Genomic DNA, 18,734 nt, shown 5'->3' with positions numbered 1-18,734 from the left:
TCCTATCCGAGTCAAATTTAATTGTGTCTGTTTAAGTTTTAATTCAAGCAATTGGGGAACTTTGGGTCTCTGACTTGATTATCCACGCCTGTAGGCAACTGGCCTGCCCCTCTTCACCCTGCACTCTATCCATATATGCCCTGTAGTCGTGTGATCAAAGTCGCTTGAAGGCCTCATCATATTGTTTTCATGTGGCAAGTAGTCATGTATGTGCCTGTACCCCCATTCCCTGCATGTTGTCTAGTGTGCGCAGCTCCCCTTCTGTGGCCAGGAGCTCCCGGTGCAATCCCCTCTGACTTGATTATCCACGCCTGTAGGCAACTGGCCTGCCCCTCTTCACCCTGCACTCTATCCATATATGCCCTGTAGTCGTGTGATCAAAGTCGCTTGAAGGCCTCATCATATTGTTTTCATGTGGCAAGTAGTCATGTATGTGCCTGTACCCCCATTCCCTGCATGTTGTCTAGTGTGCGCAGCTCCCCTTCTGTGGCCAGGAGCTCCCGGTGCAATCCCCTCTGTATTCCAGTCGTCTGTCCCATACAGTGTGCCCTCACTACCACCTTGAATGCCTTCCACTCCACCAGTGTCGAGAATGTTAAGCATGCGTTATCGACAAAGTACGTATCTGCTAAGGATTGCAGGGAGTCTGCAAATGGTATATCCTCCAACGAGAGGGGGTTAAGTCTCCACGTGGGCATTGGGGGCGATACAACAGCAACAAAGGGCTATGGTCGAAGAATGTCCGACCTAGATATTTTGTGTGTCCAATGGAGCCGCTGATGCCTGAGGAGCACCAGAAAACATCCAATCTTGTGTGGAGTGGGTGTATGTGGGAGTAGAATGAGTATTCCCTGTCCCCTGTGTGTTGCAGCCCCCAAATGTCCTGTAGTTCTCAATGGGCCATCCACCCCGAGCCCCGACGCTGTCCTATGGGCCCGAGAGTTGAGGGTGGGAGCGGTCCTGCATCACATCAGCCACACAGTTAAGGTCCTCCCCTAAAATCACATGCCCCACTTTTATGTCAGCTATACAAGCAGAGAGGGAGGCCATATAGGCTATTTGGTCTTGATTGGGGGCATATAAGCAGCCTAGTGTGATCTCTTGCCCACTGGAGGACATATCCGCCCTCTTTGTCTTTTCAGGTGCGCGTTGCTTCGAGAGGGAACCCTGGTCGAATCTATATCAGTGCCCCTTGGGCACATGCTGAGAATGTGGTGGCGAATATCTGCCCTCTTCATCTCCTGTGCAGTTTTTCTACTTCCCCCTGGATGAGATGTGTCTCTTGTAAGAGTGCTATCTGTATCTGTATATATTTTGTATGTATATCTATATAGATGTGCAGTGTTGAAATAGATGTGTAGCAAGCCTGAAGAAGGAGGTGGATCAACTTTATCCTCCGATAGGCGTCGCTGTTTTTTGCTCACAAAATTATCAACTACCTCTGTTCACAAAATTATCAAATGTATTGTTATCCTTTGTCTATGACTTGTTGAGTATATTTGCACAGTTTTTTTGTGATATAGATCAAATGATATGTCATTTTTGGAGAGGGTACTATTAATTTTTTTGTATTTCTGTGACTTGTTTTTTTTAAAGGAAAACATTTTTTAATTAATTATTTTTAATGTGTATACTGTTGTGCTAATTTTTTAGCCAAATACTTTTTTATTGCTTTCATATGAACAAGCTCAGCAGAAAATAAAAACAATTCCCTGGTGGAAAACAATTCCTATTTAGCTGTTGACTTTCTGGTGTTGATGGTATTGGCCCCATGTATGTTTATGAGTGATGTGGAATACTGAGGTATGATTGAAAAGATTGTATGAACATAGAAAATCCCAAAGGGAATCTTTCTCAGACTTAAGCGTCTTTGTGGTGTCCTGTCCCTTTGGGTTTCTGGACCCCTCTCTTTTTTATTGAGTTCCACAGCTAAGAACTAATACAGCGAATTAAGCTAGGCATGTGCCGGGGTATGATAATTCCATAGCTGATCCAGTGTGCCATTTTCAATGGCCGAATTTTGAGAATTGGCAGCACACGCGGATCTAAATATGAAGCCCATGGCCGAGCAGATGTGGGCCTGGTGGAGCTGACCTAAGGATGTTGGTAGAGAATGCCCCGGCGTCCAAGCCAGCATAAAGATATTGTAAGTGCTGGGAAGCCTTCCAACAGGTCACAGGCACTGAAGGGCACAGTTTAGTGACGACTAGGGAAGTAAGCGCATTTATACAGTGGGCTTTCAAAGAGGGGAAAAGTAGGGCGTGGGTACAGGCCCAGCTCAGTGCAATGTCACACTATGCAAAACTGGCCACAGGGGTGGACCTGGCAAATTCTTTCTACTGCAGGGCAGAAATGAATGGGTGGGGAAGGTTGCAACCGAGATCACAGAAGGGAATTGAGATTTCAGTGCTAACAAAATTGTTGGGGGCGCTCCTCGAAATCTGTGGGCAGAACCATGAGGTAGTGGTGTTCAGAGCAGCATTTGCCTTGGCATTCCTTGGAGAAGTGTGGCTCAGGGGTTAGAGGCGGCAGACCCGGAAGCTGAGATCGGCCCTGGACCAGGGTTCAATTCCCCGCCTCGGCGGGTCTTGGGCTAAAAATTCCACGGTCTCGATAATTCTCGCTCCGGTGCCTTCTCGACTCACGGGTTCACGCTCTGCGACTCTGGGCAATAGCTTGCTTAATCTCCACAACGGCCCCTCGCGGCGGGATGCCTGGCTTTCACCTTGTGGATACCCTGCCGGGGCCTCTCACAGGGGAATACCAGGACGGGTTCCCTAGGCAAGCGCCAGGATGCCCTTTGTTGTGACAGGTCGCGCTATATAAGTATACCTACATTTACATTTACATTTACATTCCTTGGGGCATACAGGGTGAGCGAGCTGGTCACCCCCTTCAAAAACAGCCCTGGGACAGCGGGTATGCATTGGGAAGATTCCCGAATGGGCGAGGGGCATGTGACGGTATACTTACTTTAGTCCAAAACGGATCAGGAGGGAAAACAGTGGAGCTCCAGATTGGATTGCCTGGAGGAAAAGGCATACTGCCCAGTGTACCTCATGCAAGACTGTTTGGGGCTGGGGGTATGTGAAGGGCGACCGCTATTCAGGCACCAAGGTGGGGCTTATTTAAAAAGCTTCCAATTTTTAGCAGCATTGAGCATGGCATTTAACAAAGCGAGCTTGTCAGCCAAGGGGTTCGGTCGCAATCTTCTCTCATAGGGGGGGGGGCGACCGCATTCAGCGGTTAGCAGGCTAAGTGAAGAGCACATCAAGCAGATAGGGGATGGGCATCATGGGCCTTCAAGGGCTCTATACGACCCGCACCGAGTGAAGACTTGGTTTCACCCACAGCAGGGCGCCACGGAGATGGGCGCAGAGTGTGGATCCAGGGACATTCGTACGTCGCGAGGGCGCAAAGGTGGGCTGAGGCACGCAAGAATACAAGGGCATTGGCTGCGAAACACGTCTATGACATGGCTGGGGCAGGAAGGCCTGCGATGGGTACAACTGCTACCCACTATCCAAGAAACTCCAGGGTGTGGAGAAAGTCCGGACACAGACCTGGTGCTCCTTGGGGGGAACGATCCGGCAACTCTTGGGGGGGAAGACTTATTGAGGGTCCGCCCGGCAGACGTCATACTGTCTGAGGTCATAGTACGCAGGCGCGCACCACCCATTGACTCACCGGGCTTCGGTCCCCCCCCCCCCCCCGTCGTGTGTGGCAGCCCGGGATGAGACAGATCCCGGGCACACACAGAGCGGCACCCGAACGTTTCACAGGTCTTTAAAAGACCCTTTGAATGTTAATTAGGCCTTGCAGTTGTTTCACCCCTTCTAAGAGCTCCTGCAGCTCCACTCTGACAACTGATTAAAGGTCCACCCCCTCCCCCCCCCCCCCCCCCCCCCCCCCCCGAAATTTGGCTCTAGTTGCGCCTCTGATAGCACGGCACGAATGGTGGGGCGCACAGAGCCATCCATGCAGCGATAGAAAGGTCAAGAAGAAAGCTGGTTATCTCAATGCAAAAGTCTGCGGAGAGAACAGGTGGAGTTTCATGAGACACGGCCACATCAATCTTAAAACACCAGGGTACTACGAGTCTGTCAGCGTCCATCTGAGGGGTGGGGATGGATACGCTCCTGCTTAACCTGGTAAGGGCGCTGGAACAGGTTGGGGTTTCTTAATGAAGCCGGGGGGCAGGGGGAGCTACCAGAGGTTGGGGACCCCAGGCAGAGTGGCAAAACAGCACAAAGTAGACAGACAGGAAAGCACACTAGCCTAGGGTGACCAGCCATGCAAAACAGTGTCATTAGGATGCCTTTCGGCAGGGGCACTGGGGGAGCAGGCGAATGGCTAGCCTGGGCTCAGCAGCAGGTGGTCACAGCACTTGCAGCCCGGGTCGGGCCTGACGACCACCCACTCAGGTATCGGTATCAAGGGAAGCCTAAGGGCCACAGCGCTAGACACCAAAGGGGGGACGTCACTCAGGGGGCTGTGCTGGAAGTGCAGTAAAGAGTTTATAGACCAATGCATCAAAATGTGATTCTTTTTATAGATGTGATGCAGTGTTGAAATCATGAAGTGTATGATTGACAAAAAAGAAATGTAATGTTTGTGTTTCATGCTTTCAAATAAACCGATGTATGTCAGTACCAAATGCAAACAAAACAGGTGATGGACCGAATGTGGATCAATGTCACACATTCAACCCAGTCAAAAGATCTGGGCCCAAATACATCGTTTTTTTGCACTCCACACCACCCTGGGTTAGACAATGGCGATATGCAAATCAGCTCTGACCCTGTGCCCCATGGGAACAGTCCAGTCCGAACTACAAAAGCCATGTCCTTCCCAGAACGGAATCAAGCATCCGAGGACCGGACCGGTTTCGAGGTAACACCTCTCATCAGCCCGGCTAGCTTGACTCCAGTGGTGTGGAGTGCAAAAAAACGATGGATTTGGGCCCAGATCTTTGGACTGGGGTGAATGTGTGACATTGATCCACATTCTGTCCATCACCAGTTTTGTTTGCGATGTATGTCAGTACAACGCAATCTTTTTGATCGCGGTACTTTACAACGCTGCCATTACAACGCAAGTCGTTACAACGACTTGCGTTGGAGGGTGCGGATTGTGGAATATTATAATTTTATTTTCCAACACCAGTCGACGTAACAGTAGGGAAGGTGTTGGAATATAAAATGAGAATATTCCTTAACCAACAGCGCCATCCAGCGCAAGTCGTAGTAACGACTTGCGTTGTAATGGCAGCGTTGTTAAGGTAGTGCGGTGTAAACACTGCGTTGTAAACGATGTTCCCCAAATAAACTGAGGCCGTAATGCACCAGCTAAGATTCCGACTCTGATGACCTGGATGGGGTAGGTGATGGTGCATGAGTTAGGCTGTGGGCGGAGGGGGTCACTCGCACTTCTGGGAGGGGTTATGGCCTGATGATGCTTCCTTAATGTATTTGCTGCCACACTGTTGTACTGCACTGTAGGATATCTATAGGCCTTGGAACCCTTCCAAAGGCCCCGGGTGGCAGTGCTTGCTTGGTAGAATGTGGGCTTGTAGTGTGGCATAAGTGCTGGGTGTGATTACGTTTGTAGTAAAGTACAGAGGAGTAGATGCGGGCTTGCAGGTATGTCCCACCTTCAGCATGGCTGGGCCACTATGAATTATGGGTCTGACGGGAGGAGTGTGAGTGTTTCGTGTTGTGTGGGAAGCATTGGATATCACGTGTGGTGAGGCTCAAAGTGGTGCCCTATCCCTGCTGTGGCAATCCCATATTTGTGTTTACGCATGACGTGAGACAGACAGGCATAAGACACAGTCGGTTTGCAGAAATGTGCCCTCGTCCTCTCTCTGACTGGTGCATGAAAGAGTTGTCTGTATTGGAACAGGATTTGAGGTGGTCACGGATGCCAGGAGCAGGTTTCAAAGCTTGGACACCTGGAGCTCGAAGGAAGTTCTGAAAATGCAAGACATTATGGGGGTTCTGGGAGGTAATTCGACCTTACTGAGCAGTCACGTGACTCAGCGTTAGAAAGTAACCCACACACTTATAGGCAGGATGCTGGGACCTCGACTGCCTCCAGTAGCAGTGATGCATGCTCTCTGGCCTGCAGCATAAGTTGTGTTTGCAAGAGTCGCTGATCATAACTGCACTGGCTGCACCGGTACAAGTTAAGCCACCTCTGGCACAGTCACCCGCACGTGGCTTCTCTCGATGCAAAAGACTTTCATTTGTAATATAACAAATATATATATGTTTCTCAGCACAACATAACCACACAATATTCTCAAGGGGTACCCAAAAACACTGCAGGCAAAGGTGAGTTCGGAATCTTTCAAAGTAGTTAAAAGACAACTATAAACCTAATGCTCCGATTTCAAGTGCTTCAATACCTCCCTGCGGGTAGTAAGTACTATATACATACAATTACAATACAATAATGGTTTCCTTACCAGTTTTCCTTTCTTCCCAAATAATTTTCCGTTGCCTAAAATGAAGAAAGAGACATCGATTTCTAAATTCAGTCTTGTTGAAATGATATCATCATTCTAATGCAGGTTTCACAGAGAAGGATGTTATTTGAAAGAGTGAACTGTACTCACTGCCTGCTGCGGCCAATGTAGGTGGAGCGGTGGGGTGGTGGTGAGTGGAAATTAATTAGTTCTTTAATTTTCCCTCGTCATCCTACGTCGAAATATCACCGCCCCCCCCCGCCCCCCCCCCCCCCACCACCCGGCCACACCGCCTCACCACTCTTACCTGCACGGGCCGCGGCTGCACACAGTCGTCCGAGCAAATATTTTGATTCAAATTGTAACTTCAGAAAGACACCAGCCATTTATGACACTTTAGGACATATTTACAAGCCCCAATCGCCACAGGAACATCACTTTTAGTGACGTTCCTGTGACGATATGGGCTTCGCCTTATTTACAAGGCAGCGTTAAGTCACTTAACGAGGCTTAATGCTTCCTTGTAAATAAGGCACCCTTTCATGCTATACTTAGCGTGAAAGGGGCAGACAATGGGTGCTGTCCATTCATTTTGACGCTGCCCCATATTTACAAGGGTGGCGTAAATATTGGGCAGCGCCAAAATTAAGACCATGGAAAACTTGATCTTACCCTGGTGCAACGAGGAGAAATGCTTCATTTCTCCCCGTTTTTCCTGTTTCCATGTGTGCTGCGTTGTGTAGCACACATAGAAACAGAAAAACACCTTTGAATGTTTATGTGCAGGAAGGTGTGCCTTCCTGCACATAAAAAATAATTAAAAAAATGACGAGTTGCCACTTCTTTGTGTGCTGCACAAAGCAACACACATAGAAGTTACAAAACGCCATTTCAGATTGTATATGTCCCCTCAACGCAGGCACCCTTTCACTGCCTGCAATGTAGCGTTGCTATTAGTAGGCATCCAGACTCCCCTGACCAATCACAATGCTGCAATACAGCATTGTGATTGGTTTTGAAGCTCCCGGTGGGCGCTCAACCAGGGAATGGGAGCCTTGGCTTGTTCTCCATGCAGGTTATAATGCAGCCTGCATGGGGAATGGGGAAAGTGCGCATGACTCATTTGGGCGGCCCGAGAGGGCCAACCAAAAAGTCATTGCACACTTAGAAGTTGGCAAATCACTCCTCTTCTGCCCTGCTTTATGTGAGCAGAGCAGAACCGCCCACTCTCCCGTCCACAAAGGAAGGAAACATACAATAATAATATCTAAAAGTTATTATCATTATATATTTCCTTTCCTTTACACTGCTCAAAGAAGTGAGGCGACGCTCCTCCGCCATAGCGGATGAGCCGCCACTGCATTTAAGATTTGCAGTATCATCGACATTTTATCAATATTATTATTATTATACGAAAGAATAACTCAAAATTATCATTACCATTTGTTACAAGACGCCACCCCCTTTCGTTTGACAGGCAATAGGCCTTCTTGCTGGTCTGCCACGAGAGTCAAAGTAACGGATAATGAAATTGCCTTAGCCGCTATATCTTCATTCCTATATAACCCACGTAAACTCAAGAATTTACAACAGATTATTTTCAGGGTCTACACAATGCCTGTTCTTTACTGAATTTACCTTCTGGTACCATAATAATAGCTCATGTAGAAGGGTAGTAAAGGAAGAGGCTGTAATTATAAAGGTGCCCCTATGGGCACATGTATATATTCTCAAGAATTCCCCATGGCATGAGTCAGCCATCTTATTGGGCCAATAGTTGTGGTTATTTTTAGCATGACTTTGTTTTACTCTGTCAAGAGTCCAGTTATTAACTTCTAAAGTCTGAACTCTTTAGGTAAATGTTGTGTTTTAACTCGCAGTTGGGGAACTGCCTGATGCTGTGAAGAAAACATGTAAACATAATAGAACAAAAGGCTGAGGGTCTCTTACTTCAAGAATTTTTGGATGGAGAAGAGGCGCGGTGGTGTGTTCCTAATACTGTACGAGGGCAGGCATGGCATGAGTTCACCCTATCAGAATGGTTTTGATTTTGTTCCCTGTTGTAGTGAGACCCCAACTGCTGTTTTTCACCTATACTAGATTATGAAAGTAAAATATTTGTAAACTCACTCAGCTGATGGTTTGCTGGGTACACATTTTAATATAGCTATAGACAAATAAATAAACACATTAAAAGAAGTATAGTTTTGGGCTAAATCCTTTTTGATTCGTGTGTAGTGTTTCTCGACTCTCTGCACCTTACATGTACCTTCTCAACACTGCATAAAGCAAAAAATTAGTTTGTGATCTGAAGACTTGTGTAGGCAGATTTATGGGTTGCAACATGTAGAACCAAATCACATAAAATGCGTCAGCTACAGAAATTAAAGAGAACTCTTTGATCCCAGTTTCATTTCTGTTCCTTCCACTGTCCACATGACCCATGGTACAAGTGGTAATTTTGGGCACGTTCTGGGCAGCTGCTACTACTAGCTCCCTCTAATTGACGATCATGTTTCATTCACACTTCAGACTCCTGAGGATGAGATTGGAACAACATTTTGGAGCTGGGGAACCAGGGGGCATATTACCAACAAAGTGGTGAAGAGAGGCGTTAGCCATCTTGGCTTAACGCCTCTCTTCACCACTTCGGAAACGCGAGGCTGCACCATATTAACAAGGATATGGTGAAGCGAAGCGTTTTCCCCCTGCGATGGCGGTAGGTTTTACAACTTATCGCCAGCGCAGGCACCCTTGTACCAGAGTGCAAGGGTGTCTGTGAGCAGGGAGGTTTGTTTATCTTCAGGAAGGAGTTCCTTCCTGCACATAAACAAATCTTAAATGGCAATCTGTAACTGACATGTGTGCTGCTTTATGCAACACACATGTAAGTTACAAATTGGCATTTTTAAAAAGAGCTTTGTTTATGTACAGGAAGGGACACCTTCCTGTACATAAAGAAACCTTGGCATTTTGCTTTTTCCACGTGTGCTGCACAAGGCAGCACACATGGAAAAAGCAAAAACGAGGAGAAATGAAGCATTTCTCCTCGTTTCGCCACCTTAAGAACAGGTCTTACCTGTTCTTAAAATCGGCGCTGCCACCTATTATCGCCACGCTTGATAATAGGTGGCAGTGTCAAAGTGAATGGGTGTTGCTGTGGAACGCCCACCGCAACACCTACTGCACGCCCCCTTTCACGATGAGTTTATCGTGAAAGGGGCCCTATTACCAATGACTTACCGCTGCCTTGATAATAGAACGATGCAAATATCGCTGCGGTGTCGGCAGAAAAGTGCCTATAACGCGGCGATAAGGGGCTTGATAATATGCCCCCAGGTTCGAGTCCATGCGTCAGCTCAACAACCTGCGACCTGACAAATCACTTAACTGCCCCATGGGTAAAAAAAAAATAATAATGCTGAAAAAATGTAAACTGACTGTGTTTTATGTAATCTGGTGCTCATGTTTGGTGCTCTAATGCCCTTGGGCCAAGCTCGCGCTCTATAAAACTGGAGGAAAAAAACTTGAACCCAAACATACTGCTGTCAAGAAACCAACACATCTAGACTCGGATACAATGTTAAAGGGGTGAACAGGCAAAGGCTCTGATGCTCCAATAGATGTTCAGCCTTATAATACAATGCGGTCGCTGATAGCCCATATCTGGATTAGCTTCATGTCCGAACGCCATATTCTAAATAAATGGGCTGGATTCAGAATTGTATTTGTAGATGTGCATTTGGTACAAGTGCAAAACCATTTTTGGGACTTACAAATGTTGGCTTTGCACCTACGTAAAGGATTGACTCACACAAAGGATTTAATTTGGGTATATTTACTCCCTGGGGCGAGGACTGTGAGTTTATGGACCTAAACGTTTGTGGGTAGTCACAAACTCCTCTCTGACTCCTCCAGTAGAGGCAAATTATGGAAAATGTACTCCTTTCAATGGCAAGAGTGGGGGAGAGTGGGAAGGGGGCATTCCTAAAGTTGGTAGGGATTTCTTCATGGGTAAACAATATTTTCCCCATGGACAAAAAATATAGCAAGTATATAGGCAAATACATAAGTGCAAATAAATATGTGTATATTTGTGCATGAAAAATAGAAGTTCGGAGAGTCTGTCTTAAGTTTCCAAGGTTTCCTGGCGTAACATTGGGAACCTCTGTGTTTCCCAAAATAAGTGAGTCTACACCTTTGTGAAGTCGTAAATGTTCCAATGAAGCTTCAGGGTCACTGTCTCTCGGAATAGCGTATATATTGATAACAATTTCAGGCGGCAAAAGCGAGTGCACACAAGGCCGCTTCCAACTAGATCAGTGTTCCCTTAACCTTCCCCGTACTCCACCTTGTTCAATGTTCCCAATCCAATGGGCCCTGTGTGCCCTTCTCATAAGAAACAATCACAGACGTGAAAGAATAAGATATTAGTAATACATAGTACTAAGAACAATCTAATTGAGAATTACACCACAGGAAACCTCCTGCATTACCTTTACTCATTTTTATGGTCTGGCTTGACAGCTCAGCTGTTGCCAGACAAGTGAGCATTACTAGAAAGGGGTTGGTTCCGTCCACATGTTGGAAGCCAGGAGTACATGTTTTGATTGGGCAGAACTTGCAGAAGTCGTGTGCTTCCGCAAAAATGTGCTTGCCCTCCACACAGCTGTGATTATTTTGTTTATTTATCCAGTAGCCTAAGATTGAACTTTCAGGGGCAGACACATGACATTATAATGCTATTAAAGTTTCTTAGATCATTTATTGTGTTTTTCTCTGGCAGGAGCACAAATGGAAGGAGGGCACTCATTAACCGACATTAATTTTTATGTTTTTCTTAACAGAGCAACTGTCACCTGACCTTTTAACCTACACCAATATAATTCTACAGTCCTTTGCTTCCACACAAATACATATTCATTGCCTTGATGATTTACATTGCCATAGAATATTCTTGTAAAGCCAGACCTACTAGCATTGCCAATGCTTGTTTTACGAATTAGACACAGGATATGTTTGCTATATGCTACTTATGTGACATAACTTGTGTATGCATGACCTTGGAAAATGCTATTGTGTTTCAAGTGCCATTGCTTGCTATTCTCTCCTTCTCGGTGAGTTTTTCTTGTTGGCTCCCCGCTGAGGCCACATGCATGCGGGTCTGTCGTACTAGACGAAGTTGTCCGTCAAGGGGTTGTATGTCGAAATGTGGCATACAGAAACGTACTACCACAATAAGTACAGGATTACTTTATTAACTCCATAGATACATATACATATATGTAGAGTTAATACATGTAATCCATATGTATATATGTGCACTTACATTGTTGATATTTTGGTCTTCAAGATTATTGTCACAAAATGTTGGTAGCACCATATTCTGGAGCTGATATTGAGGAGGAACACTGCTGGGGGTATCCAAAGGAGGCTGAGCCGGTGGTACTGGTCCTGGTGGGGTCCTCTAAATGATCCCTGTAACCTGATGTATCTTGATCTGGCAAGTCTAACGCAAACCTTTAGTTCAGGAGCTGTATCCTACGCTAAAGTGCATATATAAATATATGTCTGGTGAGACAACGAAAGCTCTCTCTAGGTCAGCCCCAGAACGAAAACTAATTGCATTGTTTAGATACCAAGCTCTTCTAAAAAACACACCCTGCAGTCCTGACAGCAATATTTGCACAGCCAGCCTGAGTCAGCTGTTCTAAATGACAAATAACCTCTCATTTGCAGGCAAAATTGGCAAAGCCACATGCTGATATAGTCTTCACACTGACAGAAACTCCGGAAAAAGAAGTTCCAGTCCCTTGAAATAAGTTTAGGTACTCTCCTCCAGCAAACTCCGGATCAAATTAAAGCACACTAAAGTAGGCAGTAGTTGAGCTGAAGCCATGTAAGGACTACAACAACAGGCTACTGAAACATCGCCAAATGTTTTGCCGCAATGTAATATAGTTTGCTTCAATAATGTTGTATTAACGAGAGAGAGAGAGAGAGAGAGAGAGAGAGAGAGAGAGAGAGAGAGAGAGAGAGAGAGAGAGAGAGAGAGAGAGAGAGAGAGAGAGAGAGAGAGAGAGAGAAAAAAAAAAAAAAAAAAAAAAAAAATATGAATTTATAAAGCGCGAACAGCTGCCTCAACTAGGAGGCGTTCCGGCGCTGTGAGGGCTTAGCAAGAAAGCTAGCTGGGAGTCTGCAGCCTAGAGAGGCACCGAGAACAGCCACGACTTAAGCTGTCTCCTAAAACTTGTTTCTGATTGGGCCTTTCGCAGCTCAGGAGGCAGGTAATTCCAGAGACGGGTCACGTTGGCTGAAAAGGTCCGGCCGCCCAGTCTAGCCCTTTTGACTCGTGGCACACTCAGTAGCACCTGATCATTTGAGCGAAGGGAGCGGGACTGTGTATATCTAGGCAGACGGGCTCTCAAATAATTAGGACAGGTGCCGTAGAGGGACCTATAGGCCAGAGTAAGGATTTTAAATTTTATTCTACTGGCGATCGGGAGCCAGTATAAGGCCCGAAGATGGGGGGAGGTGTGCTCTTTAAAAGGAATATGCTTAAGTAGCCTGGCTGCCGCATTTTGCACCGTTTGCAGCCTTTGTACCAAGTATTTCGGGAGACCGCTATACAGGCCATTAGCATAATCCAATCTCGAAGTGATGGTGGCATGGATCACGGTTTTCCGGCAAGACTCAGGCAAAAGTTTCAGGACTGGACGGAGGTTCCTCATTTTGCTCAGGCAGCAGCCTGTGACCTGATGGATCTGGGGCACAAAGGAGAGATTTTCGTCCCACTTGACCCCTAGATTTTTTGCCCCCTGAGAGGGGGAAGGTGGAGTACCCATCTCAGTCGGCCACCAGAGCTCAGCTGGAGGGTGACTGCCTTTACCAAAGAAGATCACTTCTGTTTTTTCCGGATTCAGTTTCAGCTTATTAGTATTCATCCAGGAAGCCACATCCTGAAGGCACCCCTTAAAGTTTGCAAAAGCCACATCTGTAACCTCCGAGTAGGGAAAAACCAACTGGGTGTCATCAGCGTAAGAAATTGTGGTGACTCCCCAGTTGGTAATGAGAGAAAAAAGAGGGGCAAGATAAACGTTAAACAAAAGGGGGCTAAGGGCAGATCCTTGTGGGACCCCGCAATGCAGCGGCTTACGCTTTGAGTCACAAGTGCCTAGAGTGACCCTCTGCGTTCGGTTTGACAAATAGGACTGCATCCAACCGAGTGCCTGATCTTGTAGGCCGATGTCTGCCAGATGTTGGATCATCCTAGCATGATCCACTGTATCAAACGCGGCCGAGAGATCCAGGAGCATCAGCATAGCTGAGTCTCCTGAATCTAACGACCACCTCAGAGAACCAGCCACCTTGATCAGCGCCGTCTCCGTACTGAAGCCGGGTCTGAACCCAGACTGAGTCTCATGAAGGACGTTGTTAGATTTGACATGAGCATTCAGCTGGTGATGAATTAGTTTTTCCAGCATTTTCCCGGGAGCAGCCAGCAGAGAGATGGGGCGGAGGTTAAACTGCCAGTAACAAGCCGCTGGACATAACCCCCAGCCTAGCACATAATTCAGAGGGTCGGGACAGGGGTGTAGCTTCAGGGGGGATGTTTGGGGTGTTGCCCTCCCCTAGTAAATGTATTCTGTAGTAAATAGTTGGGTAAAGGTGCTTTCAGTTGGGTATGGTGAGTTGTCTGTCTGATTTTACCTGGGATTCTTTCATGCACACACTCACAAAAGCACACACACTCTCTCTCTCTCTCATCTCCATTTTGAAAGTCCTAAAAAATATTGATTATTTTTATAAATTATAGGGTTTATCTTACTTAGTACCTTTACCAATCCCCATTCCTCTCCCCTTCCACTGCCCCTAAAAACCCCTCTCAGGCGCCTTGCTTGTCGTATAATGTATTTTGACATTACTTGTCAGCATGATTGTCAGGAAATATCAAGCTCACCCCTCCCCAATCTTAAGGGCTGATTACGATGGTGGTGAACCTGCCACCGACAGGCTGTCGGGTTCACCGCCATCATAAGGCCATTATCCTCCCTCCATATTATTATGCTGGGCGGTACAGTGGCGGTCGGAAACTCCGACCACCACGCATCTCTGCTAGCCTTTCCATAGCGGTTCACCCACCATGGAAATTCTGGAGGGGATGGACTTTGGGGGCCTGTAGCGGGTCCCCTTTTCCCCCCGGCACTTTGTTTTTTGGTTTGGGGTGCACCTATGGTGCCACTCTACATTTCCTTGTTCCATGTGGCACGCATCACATGGTGCCTGCCATGTAATACTGGGGAATGTGAAATGTGCCGTTTTTACATTGCGGCAGGTGCTACCAGCCTTGTAGGTGGGCAGTCCCACTTCCCAATACAATAGCAGACAGACTGAAGTCCGTCCGCCATCATAATCACCCCCTTACTGACTAAGCTACGCCTATGGCCAGTCTTCCATCTGCACAGTGCCAGAATCAACGCCGCTAAGCTTCAATTCTTTGGAGTGGCATTGAGTGAAGCCAATGGCAAAACCCCGTGCTTATGCACACAATGTGACTGACGGCACGTCACCTGGTTGTTGAGTTTGGCCCAGAACAGTCATTACCACACTGAGGAGCACAGTAGCTAGAGTGCGAGCCTGTAGAAGTTGGAGTGGGGTCTTCACACCGAACGAAAACCACAATCGGCCGACCTTACCTGGTTTGGTAACTAATGTAACCAGGGTCGTAGCTTGGTAAGTAAGATTGGGAGGTGAACCCTTCAGATTCCCCAACAATCACGCTGGCACATAATGTAAAAATACATGATTGGAAAAACATGGTGCAGGAAAGGGGCCTAAAGGGAGAGGAATGTAGATTGGTTGGAGTACTAAGTGAGAGATAGTAATTGCTGTATTTTAAATCATTTGTACTGTCATATGGCGTTTTATATTTTTGTAAAGATTTTAATTAATCATATACAAATAAAATATTACCTTACCTTACAAAGTGAGAGAAAACACAATATTTAGTAAACTCAGCATATTTTCCGAGGACTTTCAGGGAGCGAGAGAGCGTATGTGCGTTTTTGTCTGTGTGCATTTAACAATTCCTGGTGAAATCCGACAGACACCTCATCATGCCCGACTGAAAGCACCTGCACCCAACTATTTATCATAAAATACATTTGTTAGGGGGTGTGACACCCGACCCTTCCCCCTCCCCGCACCGAAGCTCCGCCCCTGAATGTAAATTGCATTACGGTTCTTAGACGCTGAAGCTGCGGTCAAAGATCACAAGTAGCGCTCATTATAGAAGACCCATGAGCCAGAGGGAGAGAAAGAATTACAGAGAATGTGAGGGAGAGTCAGAAAGTTAGAGATTTATAAAAACAGAGATAGACATACTGAAGTTTGCTTCTTCTGACATTTAATCATTTGGAAGATGACAATATATTTCTTTTGACAAAATTAACAAGACAATATTGAGCTGAAACTATTGTTTCATATTGCTATGTTGATTAAGGGATGGTAATAACACAGCAGTATATGTTCATGCACCTTCTGATAGTTGCTGGCAACACTTAATTAATGGACAAACCTGAAAGTCAGGTGAGTTGGCCACGTGCACTAAAGTCTTGTGCGGGTGCTCGTGGGATGCAAAGTTATGCAGTTATGCCGGGTGCTAAATGTCATTATGTCATGTTGCACAAAACTCCTGAATTGTATGCAAGGTGGAGGTTGTGGAATGGAGCCTATGCAAACGCTTATAGTAAACAACATATACGAATTGTGGGCACAGGAAGGAGACTTAGAGTTGCATGAGATACTAACGCCAAATGGAAACAGGTGAGAGCATTGGAGTTCGTGAGTTTGCACGATTTTTGAATTTATATGTGTGATTCTATTAGTTTTTATTTTTGCGAAGTCATTGCCGTTTGATGCCAAAATGACGCTGCTCTAAAACTGCCAATGGTTTTCGTGCAACGTTGAGTGCCCCCAAGGGCAATTAGGCAGTGCACGAAAACCAGCTGTGTTGTGTACGTGAACTAACAAATTTAGCACAGCATCTTATTTGCCACATGTCTTATTTCTTACATCCTCATCAAAAAGGCTGTAAGCGGCATCTTGAGTGAATTTGGTACTTGATCCATGACCTCGAGTTCAATTTTCTTCACCCAGACTTCCACCCAAGAGTACATTCAGTAATATGTGTTCTCTCCACGATTGTTATATGTATGGTGTGTTAAAAACTCACACAAAGTTGTCCACCCCAACTTTTGCCCATTATTTGTGCCTATTTTTATTGGAAGCTAATATTCCATGCAACTCCAGGTCATGATACTTTGTGTGAATTTTGATATGTCATTTGAGGAAAGGACATGGCCAGCTTCTTCCTCTTAAAGGCAACTTAGCTTAAAACAGTTTGAAGGGGATGTTTCAAAGTTTACCTCTGAGAGCCGTGCCCTTGGCGCTGATTCTGGCATGGGCACTCTTCTGCGCTTCGTCAAGTGCTGTTAAAAATTTCAAGACTCTGCCTTGAGCATCGGTGTCCGGGTTGTCCAGCGTTGTCCGTCGTCGGTCTTCTGCAGAAGACAATTAATTTACTCACAGTGTAACAGGACTGTTGCCACACGACTCATATCCTAGCCCGCCACCATGCTTAGCTACGTCTACCACATGCATAAGTAACAAAAAGATCGATGAACACTGGATATCAAAGTAGAACCCAACAACCTACCCAACACCCCATTTTTAGGCCATAGCTAACGCTACGCTTCTAATACAGTATTCTGATCTTTTCGCTTGACTTATTAAAAATAATCTTTTTAACTTGATATGCAGACTATAAAGTGGCATAATTTATTGTCCCATCAATTGACAAGCAGTCTTTTAGCATGTGTGGTTAGGCATAGCTGCCCGTTTCAAAAACAGCTCTATTCTGGATATCCTGCTGAAGTATTTTTATGTTGGTGTGACAGCGCTATTCTTGTGACCCACTCTTTCTGCTTCCAAAGCCCGACCCAGTCTTTCTTTGTCCTTAAAGCACTCAATTGATCATGTTTTTGCAACATGATTGGTCAATGCTATAAATCACTGCAAGCAAAAATTGATACGTAAAAGCACTTGACCACAAAAATGTCTCAAAAACTTTTTAAAGGGTTCATGTAAGTCAACATCACAAACATCCAAAGAAAAACAAATGTAGCCTTCGGATCTTACTAAATTTTTGATGAAAATTTGAACTTACGGAAATTGTTTTTACCCACCCAAACTTCTACTGACTATGCTGGGAGGATGAAAGAGCGCATTATTGTTGTACTGTGGACCTTTTGTGAGGTTGAGGACATGTTTAATGACAGAAGGACCAATCGATGACTCCATGATGGGACTTACCTTCCTGTGGTGTCAGCTTGTCCTGCAGAACGGGGGTCGCGAAGACCTGGAGAGTCGCGGAGAGAACCGCCATCACAACAACACTAATGAAAACACTGGCTTCCATGGTAGCCTGAGTCTGTGGTCCCTTAAGTTCTACGTTGTTCCTTTCAGCGCCTCGCTACAAGGCTTGTCGTATTCGCGCGTCCAGACCTTCTTGCCTGTGGTGGATGGAGACCCAGCGCTCTCTTTTAAACCCCTGCTCCCCCTGGCATACATCACCAAGAGGACAAAACCCCAATCAAATTCCACTTTAGTCGGTTGCATTTTTGACATTTGGCGCCTTGTCTCCGTCTATTCTGCGTGGTTTGCTTTGTGCCCGGCCTGTAGCGGAGTTTCCAACGTCAGAGGCCCTTTCTCTGCCTGTGCAAACACATTAAATGTGTGTTATCACTGCTTGAACAGGAGAATCTTCCGAACGTGTCTGTAAACTTTGGAATGGACTGCGTTTGGCTTTCTGCAGTTTAGAAACTATCCGATGGCCCACATTGTCGCCATTCTGTATCTTAATAGGAATGCCACTTAAAGAGCAATGGCAAACATACCCCATTGACGCACATGGTTGGCATAGCGAGGAGTGACCTGGAGCAGAGGCAGAAACATAGGAAGGGCATGCCCTGGAGCCCCCACCCAGCCAGCTAAAATAAAACCACTTCAGTGTCTAAGGATGAACTTGGCCAAGCCATATCCCGCTCACTGGGGGAGGTGGACCTCAATGCACAGGTGGTGGTGTGTTGATGTTGGCATCATGTTTTTAATTGGGGGACTTATATTTTTAAAGAACACTGAGAACAGGCATCTAAGGTATGCTCTGACTCCAGTGTTACCTTTCTAGTGTCCTTAATGACAATAA

At 46.0% G+C, this 18,734-nt stretch overlaps 1 protein-coding gene across 1 annotated transcript in view; it reads right to left on the bottom strand.

Moving 5' to 3' along the window:
• Positions 1-18,029, bottom strand: part of LOC147698787 (uncharacterized) — a 59,855-nt gene extending 41,826 nt beyond the window's left edge. The window contains exons 1-3 of the mRNA XM_086936274.1: positions 17,843-18,029; positions 16,897-17,031; positions 6,470-6,504 (exon numbers count right to left, since the gene is read on the bottom strand). Of these exons, the coding sequence (XP_086792400.1) occupies positions 6,470-6,504; positions 16,897-17,031; positions 17,843-17,948 (276 nt within the window). The 5' untranslated portion in view covers positions 17,949-18,029. The remainder of the gene's footprint in view (positions 1-6,469; positions 6,505-16,896; positions 17,032-17,842) is intronic.
• Positions 18,030-18,734: the final 705 nt, after the last annotated feature.

Source organism: Lissotriton vulgaris, chromosome 8 (genome assembly GCF_964263255.1).
Source record: "Lissotriton vulgaris chromosome 8, aLisVul1.2, whole genome shotgun sequence".
NCBI lineage: Eukaryota > Metazoa > Chordata > Amphibia > Caudata > Salamandridae > Lissotriton > Lissotriton vulgaris.
This window is presented reverse-complemented; position numbering and strand designations above follow the sequence as displayed.